The 16599-nt window shown below is 41.1% G+C and overlaps 1 protein-coding gene across 2 annotated transcripts in view; it reads right to left on the bottom strand.

Annotated features, from left to right (window-relative positions):
* Positions 1–16599, bottom strand: part of phf14 (PHD finger protein 14) — a 90871-nt gene that overhangs the window by 65567 nt on the left and 8705 nt on the right. For both annotated transcript variants that reach the window (XM_079176225.1, XM_079176226.1), the window contains exons 5-11: positions 10871–11030; positions 9944–10055; positions 8999–9136; positions 7378–7524; positions 6870–7140; positions 5842–5948; positions 3284–3379 (exon numbers count right to left, since the gene is read on the bottom strand). In XM_079176225.1, coding sequence (XP_079032351.1) covers positions 3284–3379; positions 5842–5948; positions 6870–7140; positions 7378–7524; positions 8999–9136; positions 9944–10055; positions 10871–11030 — 1031 coding nt within the window. The remainder of the gene's footprint in view (positions 1–3283; positions 3380–5841; positions 5949–6869; positions 7141–7377; positions 7525–8998; positions 9137–9943; positions 10056–10870; positions 11031–16599) is intronic.

The raw sequence follows: 16599 nt of genomic DNA, 5'->3' as shown, positions 1-16599 counted from the left end.
CGGAAGACCCTATGAACATCAAAGTCTCTGTGTGTGAGTGAGCGAGTGATTAAGTAGCACCATAGGTTGGTAGAGTTGGAGTTTCGACAGTTTCAGCTGGTAAAGTCTTTGCCTACATGAACAGTCATCTGATCCACTACGTTACTATATGCATGGTGGTTGTTGTTGCTGAATAATGAGTTTGTTGCTGATCCTGTCAAATTTGACCCAGAAAGTCTCATTTGAAAAATGTAGGGGGAACTCTAAAAATAGCAAATTTGTACTTGCATTCAAATAAAAGTGGAAATAGGAATAACAATCCTGTTTTTGTTTTTATGACATTGATCATTTTAGAAAGTGTTATTATATGGGTTCCAATAATAATTTAAATAATCATGAACAATTAAAGGTAATATTGGTTTTGGGTTTTATGAGTGGGGCATCAGTTCAAGGGACTGTGTCTGTGGGGTGGTTGGCTGGGTCAACCTGTTTTGCATTAAAAGCAGCTTAGATATGTGATGTTGAAGAGTGACTTGCTGGAAAGGACATGGCTGTGTTGTTGATGTACACATGGCTTGCATTGGTACAGCACAGTCTGCATTGACACCTGTCAATGCAGATGTTGAACTTTGACTCTGCTGATCTGACTTTGATCACCTTGGCTAGATCTGCACTCACTGAAGTACAATGTTGCCAGGCAGCTCTTGTGAGTCTTTTTGGCTGGGGGAACATTACGAGGAATCCATGTTGGAGAATGGGCTAACATGTGGGGGACAGGCAGCAAATGAGTGGTCAAAAATAACAGACATTGATAACAGAGCTAAGAATGGAGCTACCTGTAGCAGCGCCGACGCATCCATATAGGTGAACATGGCAATTGCAAGGGAGGTGAAATGTGGGCCCAAATCTCGGAGTAACCAATAGCAGTAACTGCAGTCTCACTGGGTTACGCTTTCTGTAAGCACAATAAAGCTGAGGAATGTGTCTATCAAACTGTACCTGTCATTGAGGAAAACCAAAACAAACAATGTGAGGACAAATACATGTCTAAACGACTGAAATTATCTGAATCACAAACGACAAGACACCTTAAAAGATCTATATCACTTGAAGTGTACGCTCTATTTAGAATTTTTTCACAGCTTTACTTTGCCGTCAGACTGCCCTCTGCAACGGGGACCCGAAGTAAAAGATCAGCAGGGACGACAGTCTTTTTATAGCAGTTTTAAGCTGGTTTTCACTTGGTTAATTGGTTTGTATAAAAAGTATGGGAAATTCCCACTGTGACTAAATTCATTGGATCTTTATAGAGGCTGGGCAGACTGCGTGGTACTACATAGATACTATTGTAAGCTGTACGTAAATCATGAACTGACCACTGTGAGGGAGCTGTGAGACAATATGGTGAAATAATCCTAATGTATATATGGACATTTTCCTTCAGTCCTGGTGTTTTATAGTAATGCTTTTTGAAAACAAATGTTTAACTTAGAACAGGGATCTCAAACTCTTGTATTACAATGACCTTTTACCTCTCTCGGTGGGGGATTTCATTTATTTCAAATACATACACTGAAGCTGAGGAACTAGCCCTTCCCTCTCCTCTCCCCGGTGCCTGTTGTACTCCTCTGAGCTGCATCTTTCGCAAAGTCATTTGAGATTGAGATGAGACAAAGGAAGTCACAATAACAAAGTCATGATCCATGGTTTTCTTCTCCTGAAACTGTCCAGACCTCATAAAAGACCTTAGAAAGAGAGGTTTTTGTTTTTAAGTTGCACGATTAGATGAAGTTTTCTAAATGTTAAATGTGAAACACAGAGTCAATAATTACACTCTGATTTCACATCCTTCTAGAAGATTAGTGGTCTGTCTGTCTGTAACCGTTCATGCGATCTACTTCACTTGGCTGGAAGATATACACTGCCGTTCAAAAGTTTGTGGTCACTTAGAAATTCCCTTGTTTTTGAAAGAAAAGCACATATTTTGTCCATTAAAATAACATCAAATTGATCAGAAATATTGTGTAGACATTGTTAGTGTTGTAAATAACTACTGTAGCTGTAAAAAGTTGTTTTTTAATGAAATAGCTACATAGGCGTACAGAGGCCCATTCTCAGCAACCATTCGTCCTGTCGTCCAATGACAAGCTGTGTTTGCTAATGCAAGTTGATCATTTCAAGAGAATAACAGATCATCAGAAAACCCTTAAATCTGGCCTTCTTTGGACTAGTTGAGTATTTAGAGCATCAGCAGTTGTGGGTTCCATTGCAGGCTCAAAATGGCCAGAAACAAAGAACCAATTTCCTCCTACAACAGGACAATGAGCCAAAGCACAGCTCCAAACTATGTAAGAACTATTTAGTAAAGAAGCAGTCAGCTAGTAGTCTGTCTATCATGGAGCAGCACAGTCAGCGGATCTCAGCCCAATTGAGTTGTTGTGGGAGCAGCTCGACCGAATGGGACACAAGAAGATGGCAAGAAGCCCATCAAGCCAATCCGACTTGTGGAAGGTGCTTCAGGAGGCATGGGGAGAAATCTCTTCACATCACTTTAACAAATTGACAGCTAGAATTCAACAGGTCTGCAAGGATGTAACTGCTGCAAATGGAGGATTCTTTGATGAAAGTATTATTTCAATTAAAAATCATTATTTCTAAATTTGTCAATGACATTTCTTCCTCTTTAAACTCATTTCATGTATGTTTTCAGGGAAAACAACGACATTTCTAAGTGACCCCAAACGGCAGTGTATGCGATACATTTCTCAACAACACATCACTCCATATTTGTGTGCCATGAAGTGTGAAATAAAAGATTTAGTTCAAAGAAAGGAGTGCTGTGTTATCATCATATACACCTGAATGCTGCAGGAGTCACAGGAACGCTGTGGGTAAACTCAAGTTGTAGCCCCCCCCCCCCCCCAAAAGCTCTCAGTCTATTTTTGTAGATTGCAGTTCACATTCATTAAAAAACCCATCAGCCATAGTGGCACATCTTTGCAATTGGTTACCATAGGAACGAGAAGCGGGAGACGGCTTTTACTTCCCCACAGTCAGGTCTGACTTCATGGCAAATGACAGGTCAATCAGTTAGTGCAAAGTGAACGGATTTGTATAAAAAGCAGGGTTATTACAGACTGCAGTGTCACACCACTGTTGGCCATGCGGGTTGCTAGTCCCAATATGATTAACTCACCACCATTGCTAGTGCTCAGTAAACTTTCTCAACAGCTAATATGTGTGTGGAGAACAGGACAGAAGAAGTGTGGGATGGTGTGTGAAGAGGCAGTGATGGTGGTGGTACCTGGCCCAGGATGCCCCCCAGCAGAGTCCACATGGCCTGGCCTTCACTCCGCAGCTCTCCGTTCACATTGAGCAGCTCCTTCAGGGACTCGCAGAGCTGCAGGAGGGGAGAGAAGACAAGGTGAGGCCCCACACAATCACACACTCACATTTTATTAAGCATATGAAAACAGAGCATTAAATATAAAGTCAAACCGCATATATGTAGGCAAACTGTATATCTCATATGCTATGACATTTCATTTCAGTTTTATAGCCTATTGTGACCTGGTGCATTTAGTGTTTGAAATGTTCCTTACCTTTAATAATAAAAACAGTTAACCAGAGTTTCCAGTCGACAACATCAGATATTCAGTAAGAATATGCGAACAGTAGATCTTTGAGACTTGCACTATTGTCTGTTCTCAATGAATCAAGCCACTGTACCAAACACCTACCATCATTTCTGTATACTTTTACCCGTAACTAGAAGAAATGTCAGTGTGATTTTAAATGAGGTTCTCTTTCATCTGGAAAACAATCAAAAGCCTATCTGATATTAGGCTACTCCGTAGTGCAATCAACTGGCTCACAGCAACAGGGGTAGAACCATAGACTGTGTATAAGAAGGGGACGTAGTCATGGGGACGTCACCCATTGGTTTGTGGACTGATGTTTTGAATCCTCGAATTCTGCGATTTCGCCGTCGTCATCTTGGATTGACGCCTTATAGGGCTCTGGTAGCAGCAGTGACCTGTCAATCACTGTGTAGCCACGCCCTAAAGCATACCCAGCTTTATGGTCTGTTTGAGTCTAAATGGACCATAATTTACTAAAGAACATCATGCTGTATTGAAGAAGACTTGAAACTAGAGATTGAGACCATAAACTCATGTTTACAATGTTTACTGAGGGAATAAATCAAGAGAGAAGTAGAGTCATTTTCTCATAGACTTCTATACAAACAGAGGAGTCGCCCCCTGGTGGACATTAGAGAGAATGCAGGTTCAAGACACTTCTATATTGGCTTCACTTAGCAGACCCGGAGGTTGCCGTCTGGGTAGAACAGTAGCCTTATACATGTTAGAATGTGCACAGTTGCACCATTTATGTTGCAGGTGAACCTTTAAACACATTTGACAGTCAACGTAACAGTTTAATGAAAATGATCTGAAAGAGTTGAGCCTTGTGTCACAAAGTCAACCTTGTACTGGGCTGTACCACTACATATCAGTCAAAGCCAGACTTGTAATGACGTTCCTCCACTGGCATTCTCTCCAAGGCCACAGTCATGTAAGAGCAACTCAGGCAGTGCAATTAGCAACACACACTCCATTAATAACGCTTAACACGCACGGCAGACGACTGAACGCAACATTAACTCTTGTGACTTTTACTTCGCTGCTGTGTTCCCTTCCTCATGTTGACAGATGGAGCGGCAGCCTCTTCAGAGGTCACATCTTTGAGGGGCGATGAGAGAACGCAGCATACTGAGGCCATATCTGATGTGGTGATACTTGCACAAGCTAAGCTAAGCCTCGTTCATAAGAAACCGAGGTAAGATGGCCACCTACTTAATATATGAGATAAAAAAATTACCAAATGCCGCTGGAAATTCACAAATTGATTGTGTTCTATTTGACACATTCTCTCACTTAATATTGCACTTTCAACTGAACACATAGAGCAGCACTGCTGATGCTGACGCTGTTGCACTGCAGAGACCAGCAGAACTACAGGTAACAACACTGTTAAAGACTCAGGGCCCAGTTTAAACAACCGATGGTGAATGGTCTAAAGTGCATGAAGCATTTACGAACGTGTTTAACTAGTTTCTTTAGGTGCATCTTTGTATACGAATAATGCCAAAAAAGCAGCAAAATACTGCACCATTGACCTTCGATCAGGTATTTGTTTGCCAACAATGAGCCTGACCACACCTCCTTTTAAGACCAACGATGGCCGCATAGATGGCCGCAAGTACATTTGGGTGCTGAGCGAGACACTGACAACTGCGTCGGCCTGAAACTGGCAATGACAGTTGTGCTGTGCATCGCTTAATGCAGATACTATTGATGCAGGCAGGTGATGGAGCCCACAGCTCCATGGCAGCTCCAACAGCTTGAAGAAGTCGCAGTGAAGGGGCGGGGCTTAGCAAAGAGTCAATTTGGTAGAGACATATGTGTTCCCCTCAGGATGTCACAACTTTAGCGATCCCCTAAATAATCCTCCAGCACTATCATCAGGTCAACATTTGAATTTGGCCAATACTATGTTTTATGACCAAATACCAAATTTAGTACTAATTAGCAAGTGTTAGCATGCTAACACACTAAGATGGTGAACAGTATACCTGCTAAACCTCAACATCAACACAAGAACTGCTGGCATGGCTGTAGATTCTTGCTGGAATTCTATTTTCACCATGAATTTTTGCATTATATTATGTCTTTTAATCAGATTTGACTTTCGACAATTATTACTGGTAAACAATGTAAACAAATATAAATAACCTATTTTTAGTGCAATATGAAGTGAGTTGAAATGACCATGCTCTGGGGATTGGGTGGTGTTGCTCACCTTGTTGTACTCCACGTGCAGTTTTTCTTGCTCACTCTCCAGCTTGTCTTTTAAGTTCTTCTGTTCAGAGATGTTGTCCTGGATCTGGATCATTCGCATGTTCCGCTCTGAATATCAATGGGACAAAAATCAATAGCACGATCACAATCTATATATACAGGAAAACTGATGGCAGATAGGCCCTCTGCTGCAGGCTAATGGAGTATGCTCTCAAGGTTACTGGCGTGGCATCTCACACATCTGGCATCACAATCATTTATTTGGGGATTTTTTTGTATTACCTACAGTAGACGGGACGCCCCCAATTTCGAGAAACGCACTAGTCCTGCCCGTTTATCCAAACTGGAGGTGTGCCGACCGCTGCCTATTGTCAGTAATACACTGACTATGTACAAGTACCTGACACAACCTCCCTTCAAAACATCCAAACTATCCCTTCAACCACCTTTTATATATATAGTATGGAGGTAAATACAAAACCCCTTCAGCTTTGATCAAATTACAATCGTGACACCGAACTTCATTTTGCACTTTAGATCAAAAAATAAGAGATTATAAAACGATTAGAAGTTTCTTACTTTGAAATGTAATTGATGCTCTAAATGCATATCCATAAATTCAAGTGCACGGAGCACGGGACAGCCATAAGAGGGACTGTCAGCGAGCTTACAGATAAGCATCACGTTTTAAGCTCTTCCTCGGGCAGCTCTGAAGGAGAACGGAGGAGGAAAAGAAAAGGATGTTGTTGTGCTGCTAGTGTCGCTGCGGCTTCTTGAATACAGGCGATTTGACTACTGTGCTTGCGCACATCCCAATGTCGAAGCAATACATCATGCAGCCCTCCTACAAAACCTTTCACCAGAGTCATTGGTGAAGAAAGAATGGCAGGGAAATGGTTAAAGCTTCTCAAGTGACTCTAAAAGTCATATCAGATAATTAGTATCTGGAAATACTCTCCACTAGTGTTATTAGTCATTTTTTTACACAACACCCTCGCAGTGACTGGAGCAGAATACGAGTTTCCTCACCCAGGTAGTAGTTGACGAAGTCTGCTGTGAGGGCGGGCTGCTTGTGCTTCCTGCGTCCATCCAAGCTGGCGCTAGCATCGGACGTGTCCACGGGGAAAATGTCGGTGCTGATGCCCATCAGCTCAGCTTTCCTCATCAGCTTCCTGATGGCCGAGGCACTAGAGGTCAGGGGTCGCGGCAGCTTCTCCCGGGGCACCCACGCCTGAGGCCGGGTGTTCCTGGACAGCTCTGCTTTTGCCCTGTACTGCTGCAGGCGGGTAGTGATGCGGGCCTGCGGTAGGATACACACATCTTTACACACAACTGTATGTGCCGCTAAACTCATAATATTCCAGCCCTAACCCTAACCATAATCCAGACCTAGTCTTTACCTCACCACTGAGGAAGTAAACGTCCTATTCACCTCATCTTTTTCTCCTTGTTGAGTCATATGAGCACGTTTAAATAGAGGTACAAACACACATGCAGATGTTTAAAAGTTCTTCTGACATGAATGAATGAACATCACCTGGGCTTCCGGAGTGAGCTGTTTCTCTCTCTCCTGCAGAGAGACTTTGCAGTACGACTGTAAGGCCAGATAATTCTTCCTTTTCCACTTCCTGTCAAAGCGGTCAGCGTGCTGTTTGCAGTACGCAAAAAACGGATCGGCAATATCCTGAGGAAGCAGAAACACACGCATGCATTAACAGTCGTAATAATAGGTAAAGAATGGGAACTTTGTTGTTTACAGCTTTTACTACACTGACATTTTAAAACCCAGGCCCCTTCGTTCCTCACACACAAAGGAAAAGCAGAAGCGTTTTTTCTAGCTGCTGGCCTTCTGGAACCATTTAACCCTAACTAGTTGCTGTGGATGACATCAGCGTGTTGATAGAAGCCTTTTAGTGCGATTGAATGGATTAAGTGGTTTGCAGCGGGTCGGCACTTTTCTGGATGCTTATTGTGCAGAAATAGACGATGTCTGGTGCTTACATGAACTGCTCAGCAAAATGGACAGAGAGTGTTAAAACCCAGTTCATGTTGAAATACTTTATTAAAACTAGAATTACCGGCTCACAGTTATATGCCTCCGCCAACCAGTCAAGTGGCAGTTTACGTCTGTCCAAAATATCATCACGTCATCAACTTATCCTATTAGACATCTGTGTGAAATTGTCATAATTAGCATACGAATCATTGAGTTATGGCTAAAAATGTGTTTTGTGAGGTCAGAGTGAGCGTTGACCTCCAAATTCTAATCACTTCCTCCTTCGGTTGAAGTAGATGTTTGTGCCCGATGTATTGAAACTCCCTCAAGGCGTTTCTTAGTTATCCTGTTCATGAGAGCGGCACGGACAGACGGACGGAAGTATGGACAGACAACCCCAATATATACTCTCTATATGTATTCTCTATATAGAGAGTCTTGATTATCAATGAAACTGCTGGAACTCAAAATGCTTCTGTTAGCTTTTTCCTGTTTGCAGCTAAAATCCATGAATCAATATCACAACTGATAAACTCACACTTTAGGGCTGAACAGAATGTCATCTCTTTACATTCAAAGCTTCTATTGCGGTTATATAAACTGTTTGTTGGCCACAGTGAAAATGTTTTTGAAAGGCTAAATGCCAACAAACATGGATTGAGGCAAAAGTTTCTGTTAGATAAAAAGGAAAAAAGAAATGATTGGATAAGTTCAGATCACACAAGAAGAAAACAATCCTATGCATCCACGACTGGAATCTAATTCTACAAATAGTATAATACTAATAACATCAGTGTAGCCAGATCTTGATCTGCAACTGTGCAGAAATACCAGGTCTTAGTCTAAATGTGCTCACTGTCTCTGTGCTTCATTGATTATACAAGGACAAATAACATCTTTCTAGTGTTGTCAACCTGAAAGTCAATTGTAAATATGGTAATTAAAGTACCTAACTTTGACCGTCCCATGTGATAAGGACACATAAGCTCAGGGACAAGACTCACTGGGCTGGTCTTTAGTTGTGTTTGGTGTTTTTTGCCTACATCATAAAACCATAACTCTTTGAATATTGCTTCAATCTGGTTTGTCATTTAAACAGTTGCCTAGAGCATGTTATCTGGAATGTAGAATTAGTTTCTTCACTCTTTAGAAAAGTCCTCACCTCCTCTGCTGCGGCCTCAGACAGGAGCCCTTCCCTCTGTGCACAGGTGACATGGAAATAGGATCGACACATTCCTGCATCACAGCTGATGCACACACCGGTCCGGGCGAAGCGGGCGTCCTCACAGAAACTGCACTCCTGAATGCAACAGAATACAACAGGGAGACGTCAAGTTGTAGCTGCAACGAACACTGGTTTCTTTTAGCCCATCACCACATATGTTGCTTTACTGTTACTACGTTTATCTATTGGCCTTTTCCACAGAAGACATTTTGACTGGACAGGTGGAAATGAATGAAATCAATGATGGCTGAATCCCATTTTAGCTGCTTTTGATTTCACTTCCAACTATTTTTGACACTTGAAATGCAAACAACTATCTCCAGCACTTCCACTTCAACCGACATTTCAAGGGCAAAATGACAGTTTTCATTGCTTAGAGATAAACTGACATTTCAACTGCTTTCATCTTTTACTCTTCACCTGACAGTTCAACTTCATCTCATTCTTCAAACAAGAGTTCAACTGCGTTTAGTGATTTGAAGTGTTTTTAGCACTTCCGCTTCACCTGAGTATGGAAGCCAATTTCTGTCAATGTGATGAAAAGAAATGGATCCTGTAAGTCATTATAATGATACACTTTCTGAGAATAATGACTTAGTATCTCAGAATAATGACTTAGTATCTCAGAATAATGACTTAGTATCTCAGAATAATGACTTAGTATCTCAGAATAATGACTTAGTATCTCAGAATAATGACTTAGTATCTCAGAATAATGACTTAGTATCTCAAATGAACTAGTAACTTTGAAAGTTTGATGTACATTCATGACACACTAATCAAATAGAATATAGAAACGGTGGCCCCTGCAGGATGTGAAACATGTGACATGAACATGAATTTATAATCCCACCTGCATAAATGTGTAAAAAGAGTACTTGCCTTGGCCCCATATTTTGAGTAATTCATCTCAGTGAGCGTCACTGGTCGTAGTTTATCGATGTCTCCAAATGCTACGCCGGGAACGTAAAGTGCACAGACCACATGCACCCATCTAAGAATGAAGAGGAAGAAAACCAAGCAGGTTGATGAACTGGTTTGTTGTAGATCAAGAGAAAAAAACTACAACACATTAGCTTTAAAACCTTGCCCTGCCCTAGTTTGAAAAAGGTGACATTTAAAATGTATTGATTTCTGGTCAGTGATTTCAAGCAACGCCATCAAATTGATTAAAATCTATGGCTGTGGTTATTTTTGCATTTAGCATAGAGGATTACCGCAGACAATAACAAACTTCACATCATGAAAATGGCTGCAATGAGTTGCTCAGACACTTCAAAAAGAAATGGATTCATAGATTTATGGAGCCCCAGACTCTAGCCGTGGTTTGGTGTGACAGAATTTCAAATGCGGACTTTAGGGAAGAGAATCCGGAGTCCAATATAAAGATATCCATCTCTAGCAAGCAACCGCTTCACAGTTTAATTTGCTGTGTTTTTCATGCTCTAGTGAAGTAGTAAATTCGGGTGCAGCCTAGCTGAGGAGCACTATCAGCGATAACGTGGCTGAAGTCTCCACGCTTCACATAACACACTCTTTTCTCTCACTCCTCTTCATTCTCTATCTCTTCTCTTCCCTCCATCCTCTTCTCTCGTTCCTCTGCCAGTTCTCTCTCTCGCCTCCTTAATCCAACTTCCCTTTCTCTCCAATGCTGAATATACTGTATGTACAATTTAGATTGTACACATATTGCCTTCAGCATTTCAACCAGCGGAGGTCATTGGGCATTATTTGTTTCTGAACATGTTCCACTCGCTGCCTCTCGTAAATGGCAACTGACCACCGGGTCAATGTGTTATTGTATCCCACCTCCCAGCATCCGTCTCTTTGAAGATGCCGTCCTGGTTGGGGCACAGCTCACAGCTCGGAGTCACTCCGTTCTTGCAGGCGTCACAGAACCAAGGCTCTGTTGAGTTCTCTGAGGCAGAGCTCATAATCGAGTCGCTCTCGCCGTCCACACCGTAACATCCTGGAAACAGAAAAGGATGGCCGGTATGGCATTATCGATTATATTGCTATTACATTCACCAAGAAGCAGAGGAAATACGGGCCTATGAGCTGACTGTTCATTGGAAAAGTGGTGTTCATTTGTGAAGATTATCAAAAATGTTTGTTTTCCACAGAGATTATTTTCTGCAATAATCCAAAATTCAATGGAAAAATCCCACTGGCTTTTTGTTGAGGAAACCAGTGCGATGCTAAGTTCCAGGTTGGCCGACAAACATACTTGGTTCCTGCAGCGCTTTATTGTCCCAAATAGAGGGAAGTCTGATCATCACTATGACAACATAAGGGTTATTTTCTTAGACTGGATAGAACAGAAGACATTAAACAACTGTTTTCACTGGATGAGTAGACAAGTTTATATATTAAAGAGTAACTGCCCAATTAAACCTGTTTTTTAAGCTACAAATTAAATGACATTAACACATCAAAGTACACAAATTACAATGGTTGAAAATAGCTCAAAAGATTATATATATATATATATATCATATTATATTATATTATAGGCCTTGTCTGTTTTAGAAGTACCGTGCACAACCCAGGACCCCTGATTGTCATATATTTGGTATTTGGCCATTTTGTATGGCTTTTGACATCATTCTGCTCACCAGGTTCATTGCTGAGATTTGTGAACGTAATGATATGGTAAAATGAAGTTGTACAGGGAAGGAGGGTTGTAGACAAGCTAAGGGTTTATCTAGAATATGAAAACCACTTTATTCTGAGGTAAAACGGACAATGAGTGCACCTGAGTTGTTGGTAATAACCCCTCATGCTACAATAAAGGGTGCACAATGACAGAAAGGAAAGTAGGGCAAAGATAAAATAGTTAGTGGGTCTAAAAAGTGAATAAACATGAGTAATCATTTAACTGTCAACATTCGTTGTGTCTTCCAAATAACATAACCGTAAGGCTATAAACCTTTACAACCTCTGCACCCGTCTGACTGACATGGAAAAAACATAAACAGAGTTCATTTTAACAATGTGGCCACATTCTATATCTTAGCTCGCAGCAATTCAAATGGTGAGAACAAAGTAATAACCAGAAATGATGACCAACCTACAAAAATAAGAGCTAGGTGGTAATAAACTGGAATTCAAATAATAAATATGTAAGTGCAAGAAATATTGGAGAAAGTACAAAAAACATGTCATTTTGTTTATTACAATTTGCATGTAGCAAGAAGATTATTTGTCACAGCAAGAAACTATTACTGTTCAACTGCAGGTTTCCTCTGTCTGGAAGATAAACATTCAAGAAACCCTCTGCGTTGTCGAGTGTTGTCATTCGTCAATTGAATGGCATAATCCATCAATCATCAAACCTAAATGGAAAGAGATAACATGGACCTGCCTCTTGCTCTGCCATAGGTTAGATTTGCCCTTCACTGACAACACAAAGCAATGGAAGGTAGAAATAGTCTCTGTTGGACAATCATTTGCCTCCACCTTTGTGTTGAAAACCAAAAGTACAAAAGGAATGCTGTTGCCGTTTGCTGCTCTGAGATCTTTTCTTAGCCAGCTGCTACAAAATGTAGCTAATTTAGCTATACTGTATGTCCTGTCGTCAATTGATTCAAATTATTGGACACTGTACAACAGTGTCAATATTGTTGACTGCATTGTATAGTACATGTATCCCTGTAGTTTGCTATTGTACCACTCTGGGAACGAAGTAGAAGACATAAAGTACAAACTAGACCTGGTTTGCTCTGGTTTCAAAGCTGTCAATCTACTCGGACACTGCAGCACCACAAATTGAACATTTGATATAAAAAGTGCCCCAGAGAAGCATGAAGAAGGCAAGCGAACGAATTTTAATGTCGTCCTCTTAATTTTCTGAGGTTGCCTAAACAATTACTTGGCTGATGTGGTTTCTATGGCAGCTATTACACCAGGCAGACGTGCTCTTCACTACCAATGAGGGCAGCAATCAGTACTCTGCCTCCGCTGGGGAGATAACACTCTAACTCCTAATTCAGTCAACCAGCCTTCGGGCTTTTTGAGCAATGGGAAAGACTCACAAATCAAAAGCTCAATGTTCTGCATGCCCGTCACTGTGTGCCACACTGGGGAGTCGGGCGCCCATCGAAAGCAAACACTGGGGCGGATGGAGTTGTTTATTCAGCTCTACACTTTGTTTGGTGGGTCCATGTCCTTTTCTGATTGCGAGACCTTTGCTGTGTGTCACGTTGAATCACTAATTTTGAATTCTGCTCTTCAGAGGCTGGTGGGGTATATCTTAAGTTTTTACATGCCAGTGTGTTTTTAAACTCAGAAGCAGGATACACCAGTCAAGCTTCTGATTGGTGCAATTAAGTCACAGCTGGAATTTGTCCTGACCTTCAAAACGGGCAAACTACTTAGAATCTAACTACCCAAGATGTGAACGTAACTACTGCCTATTTTTCTTCCTCCATTTTCCTGCACAGCAGGCGGCAAGGACTGAAGGCTAAATCCTGCTAGGTCCAATATATCTCCACTCAACGTTTATTTTCTTAAAGGAAGAGGTATTACTGGAGTAACTTTGGCAACAGTTGGGTGCTTCATCCTTACTGATTGGGCTTTGAACCGTGGAACTGGGGGTTGTGAACGACCACCATGCTGGTTTAACCGACTTATGGCTGAACCGTGGCACAAATCTTCGGTGTTCCTTTTGAACTGAGATACAAAGCTCAGACCGTTAAGCCACGGGTTGCTGGCTAATATGAGCTAAGCTGACAAAAAGTGATGACTACAGGATATCTTCATAATCCCTGAAGGAAAGATTATCCTTGTCAGGAATGACGAGCTTGGCAGGAAAAAAAAGGGGGTAAGGTAGAGTTGACTGAACCAAGAACCAAGAAACTGTATTGAGATTTAATAGAAAGAACTGTTTGCTTGCCTTCGACAAAAGCCACCATGGTGTGGATGCATCCAGCAGTGAGAATGAGTATAAAGGCAGAGTAAACGCAATGTCGGCACCTTCCCATGGGTTGTTTTTCCATGGGATGTAATAAGGACAAGGACCTCACATAAATGAAAACGCCAAATGCTATTCGGACAGCACATGGCAAAATGAGTTACCAATCAAGAGAAAGTGAATGAATGAGTGGAGAAAGATAGTGAATGCAGATGTTTCCTTACAGGGCACAATCGTCACTGAAATGATGTGCTTCCTATGATACAACCTTCATCGTCACCAGTTCCCTACCAACCGAGGGGACATTTTGGTGCAAAATGTTTAACAGAACTCTCCACCACCACCATCATCAAAACACTAAATGAGGGAATATCTTTTTTATCCTCCCCCATTCTCCCTCTAGGAGTCTATGAGGAGCACTGAAGCTGCTCTGGAGGCAACAACACCAACGTAGGCCGCCTTTACTGTCATGCAGAGGTTGTAGCAGGCTCATTGTTAGAGCTAGAGGAAAGGTACTGTTAGCATATTAAACGAAAAGGAATTCATTGGTACCAACCATGCCATGCTAGCTTGTCAGGAAGGAGGCTAAATAACGCTCCAAAGTTCCAAGGGAAAAACTGACATGGACAAATTCACAGGCGTCCCTTGACCCTCACCTCAAGATATGGGAATGAAAATGGGTTCTATGGGCACTAATAGGTCTTCCCATTACAGATATGACCTTTACATTCTAATCCAATGCAGTTTGGGGCAAAAAACAAGCATATCTAGCACTATAAATGTGTTATTTTAACCTATTCTTAAAAAAGTTTTCTGCATACTGTGGTCTTGGAATTGCATTAATTGGGTACGACTGGAAAGCTGATCCAATGAGCCCAATTGTATTTATGTGGGATGATAAACCATAAACTGGAGACCTATAGGGCAGTCAGAGGATGTATTGTTTTCCTAGTTATATTGACAATAAAAGGGTTTCTGGGCAGGTTCCAGAGCAGAAGTCTTCGCCATCCAATCACAGATAAATGCAATGATTTCTTGTTTCCAGATGATGTGCACCACTTCTATGTGGCAAATAGTGCTGGCGTGCTATCTCCCCCTAACTATCCCTATTATCCAAAAATGGGTCTACGTTGAACAGAGGTGGAGTAAAAGAGGTTATGCGGTTTTAAAGAAAAAATGTGATTGTTAAAACTGTTTCTTAAGCTCATGAGTAAAATGTAACAAATTAATACTTCCACACACTTGTCACAGAGTGGGAAAGCACATTGCTATCACCTGATAAGTGACAACTTTGTTCGGCTCATTTTCTGTAACCAGTGTAGCAAGTATTGTGCAAAGAACAAGCTAGCTAGCTAACTAGTCGACAGCTGGCTAGTTAGCCAGCTTGCTAATTCTGTCATGCTACACTGGTTACAAAACAATGAGCCAAACAGTGGGCTTGTGGCCACTCCACCTCACTTCCCGTCCCTCTAGGGAAGGACAGGCTAGTTACCTAGTTAACTACCTAGTTAACTAGCCAGCCATCCGTCTCCAGAGCTGCGTCCACTCTCTTTCTGGTGAGCTGCAAAAACACATCATGAACCCACTGACATGGTTGTCACTACAGCAATAATCGGCATTTATTTTTGTACTAAATGACCATGGAAGTTCATTTCTATGAATCAAGCTGTGTAAAAATGTCATGAGCACTATGTAAAAAGCAGCCATTGGGATATTTGAGCATGTACTAATTATTTTGGCAAGATATATTGATTTGTCAAAATTTCTTATTTTCACCAATCGTTGTCATAGTAAAATATTACAAAAGGTTGATGAAAAAATATATTTGTTAAAAATTAGTTTCCATGTAAATGATAACATGTTTTACTTTTTGAATCGTCAACAACCCTCATGAAAATATATCATCTCAAAATCATATTCAGTTAAGTTGGAGTATTTTATCCCTCAGCGCCAAAGAGACAATTCAAGTATATTCAAAATAATTTGTGTAGTTGGTGTCATTTATAGCATCCCCATAAGGCTAAGGATATTCTATATTTTTGCAGAAAAGTATTGTCTGTGTATACAACGCCTGATATACGTCATTCCTCTTTGCTAAAGGAAACTATCCATCTGTTAGGGAAGTCAGAGAGTATTAAGAGACAGACCATCACGTTGTTGCTTTGCATTTTTCCATGGGATTTGTTGACAATGACAAAAATATAGGACATCCAACCTACTTTTTCTCAGTATTAAACTAAACAAATAAGGTGACATTTGTGGCAATAACTATATTTACAGTACATTGAACTTCCATACGAGTATAAAAGTCAACATCACTTTCACTGGATCAGAAAAGGAAGACAGCTTGATGGTGATGTATTATTAACATTTACCTCTTCTACAGTAACCTATCATAGATAAGAGAAATGTCCTTAAATGACAAAATAAAGGTTCTGGATGTTCAGACTACCGAATAAAAAGAAAACCAGAAGCTTAACACATGAATATGTGACGAAAGGGCCTGCTTTGGCATTTACAGTAAAAGAAAAGGGAGATCTTCTGGTATGGTAATGATGTCCGCCTGTATGACTGTGAAAGAGTGAGAATCAAAAGGCAGGCTGGCAGGAACAGGACTCCTCTATGT

The sequence above is a fragment of the Pholis gunnellus genome, assembly GCF_910591455.1.
Source record: "Pholis gunnellus genome assembly, chromosome: 16".
In the NCBI taxonomy this organism is placed as follows: domain Eukaryota; kingdom Metazoa; phylum Chordata; class Actinopteri; order Perciformes; family Pholidae; genus Pholis; species Pholis gunnellus.
The sequence above is the reverse complement of the archived record's forward strand: the minus strand, read 5'-3'. Positions and strand labels throughout refer to the sequence as shown.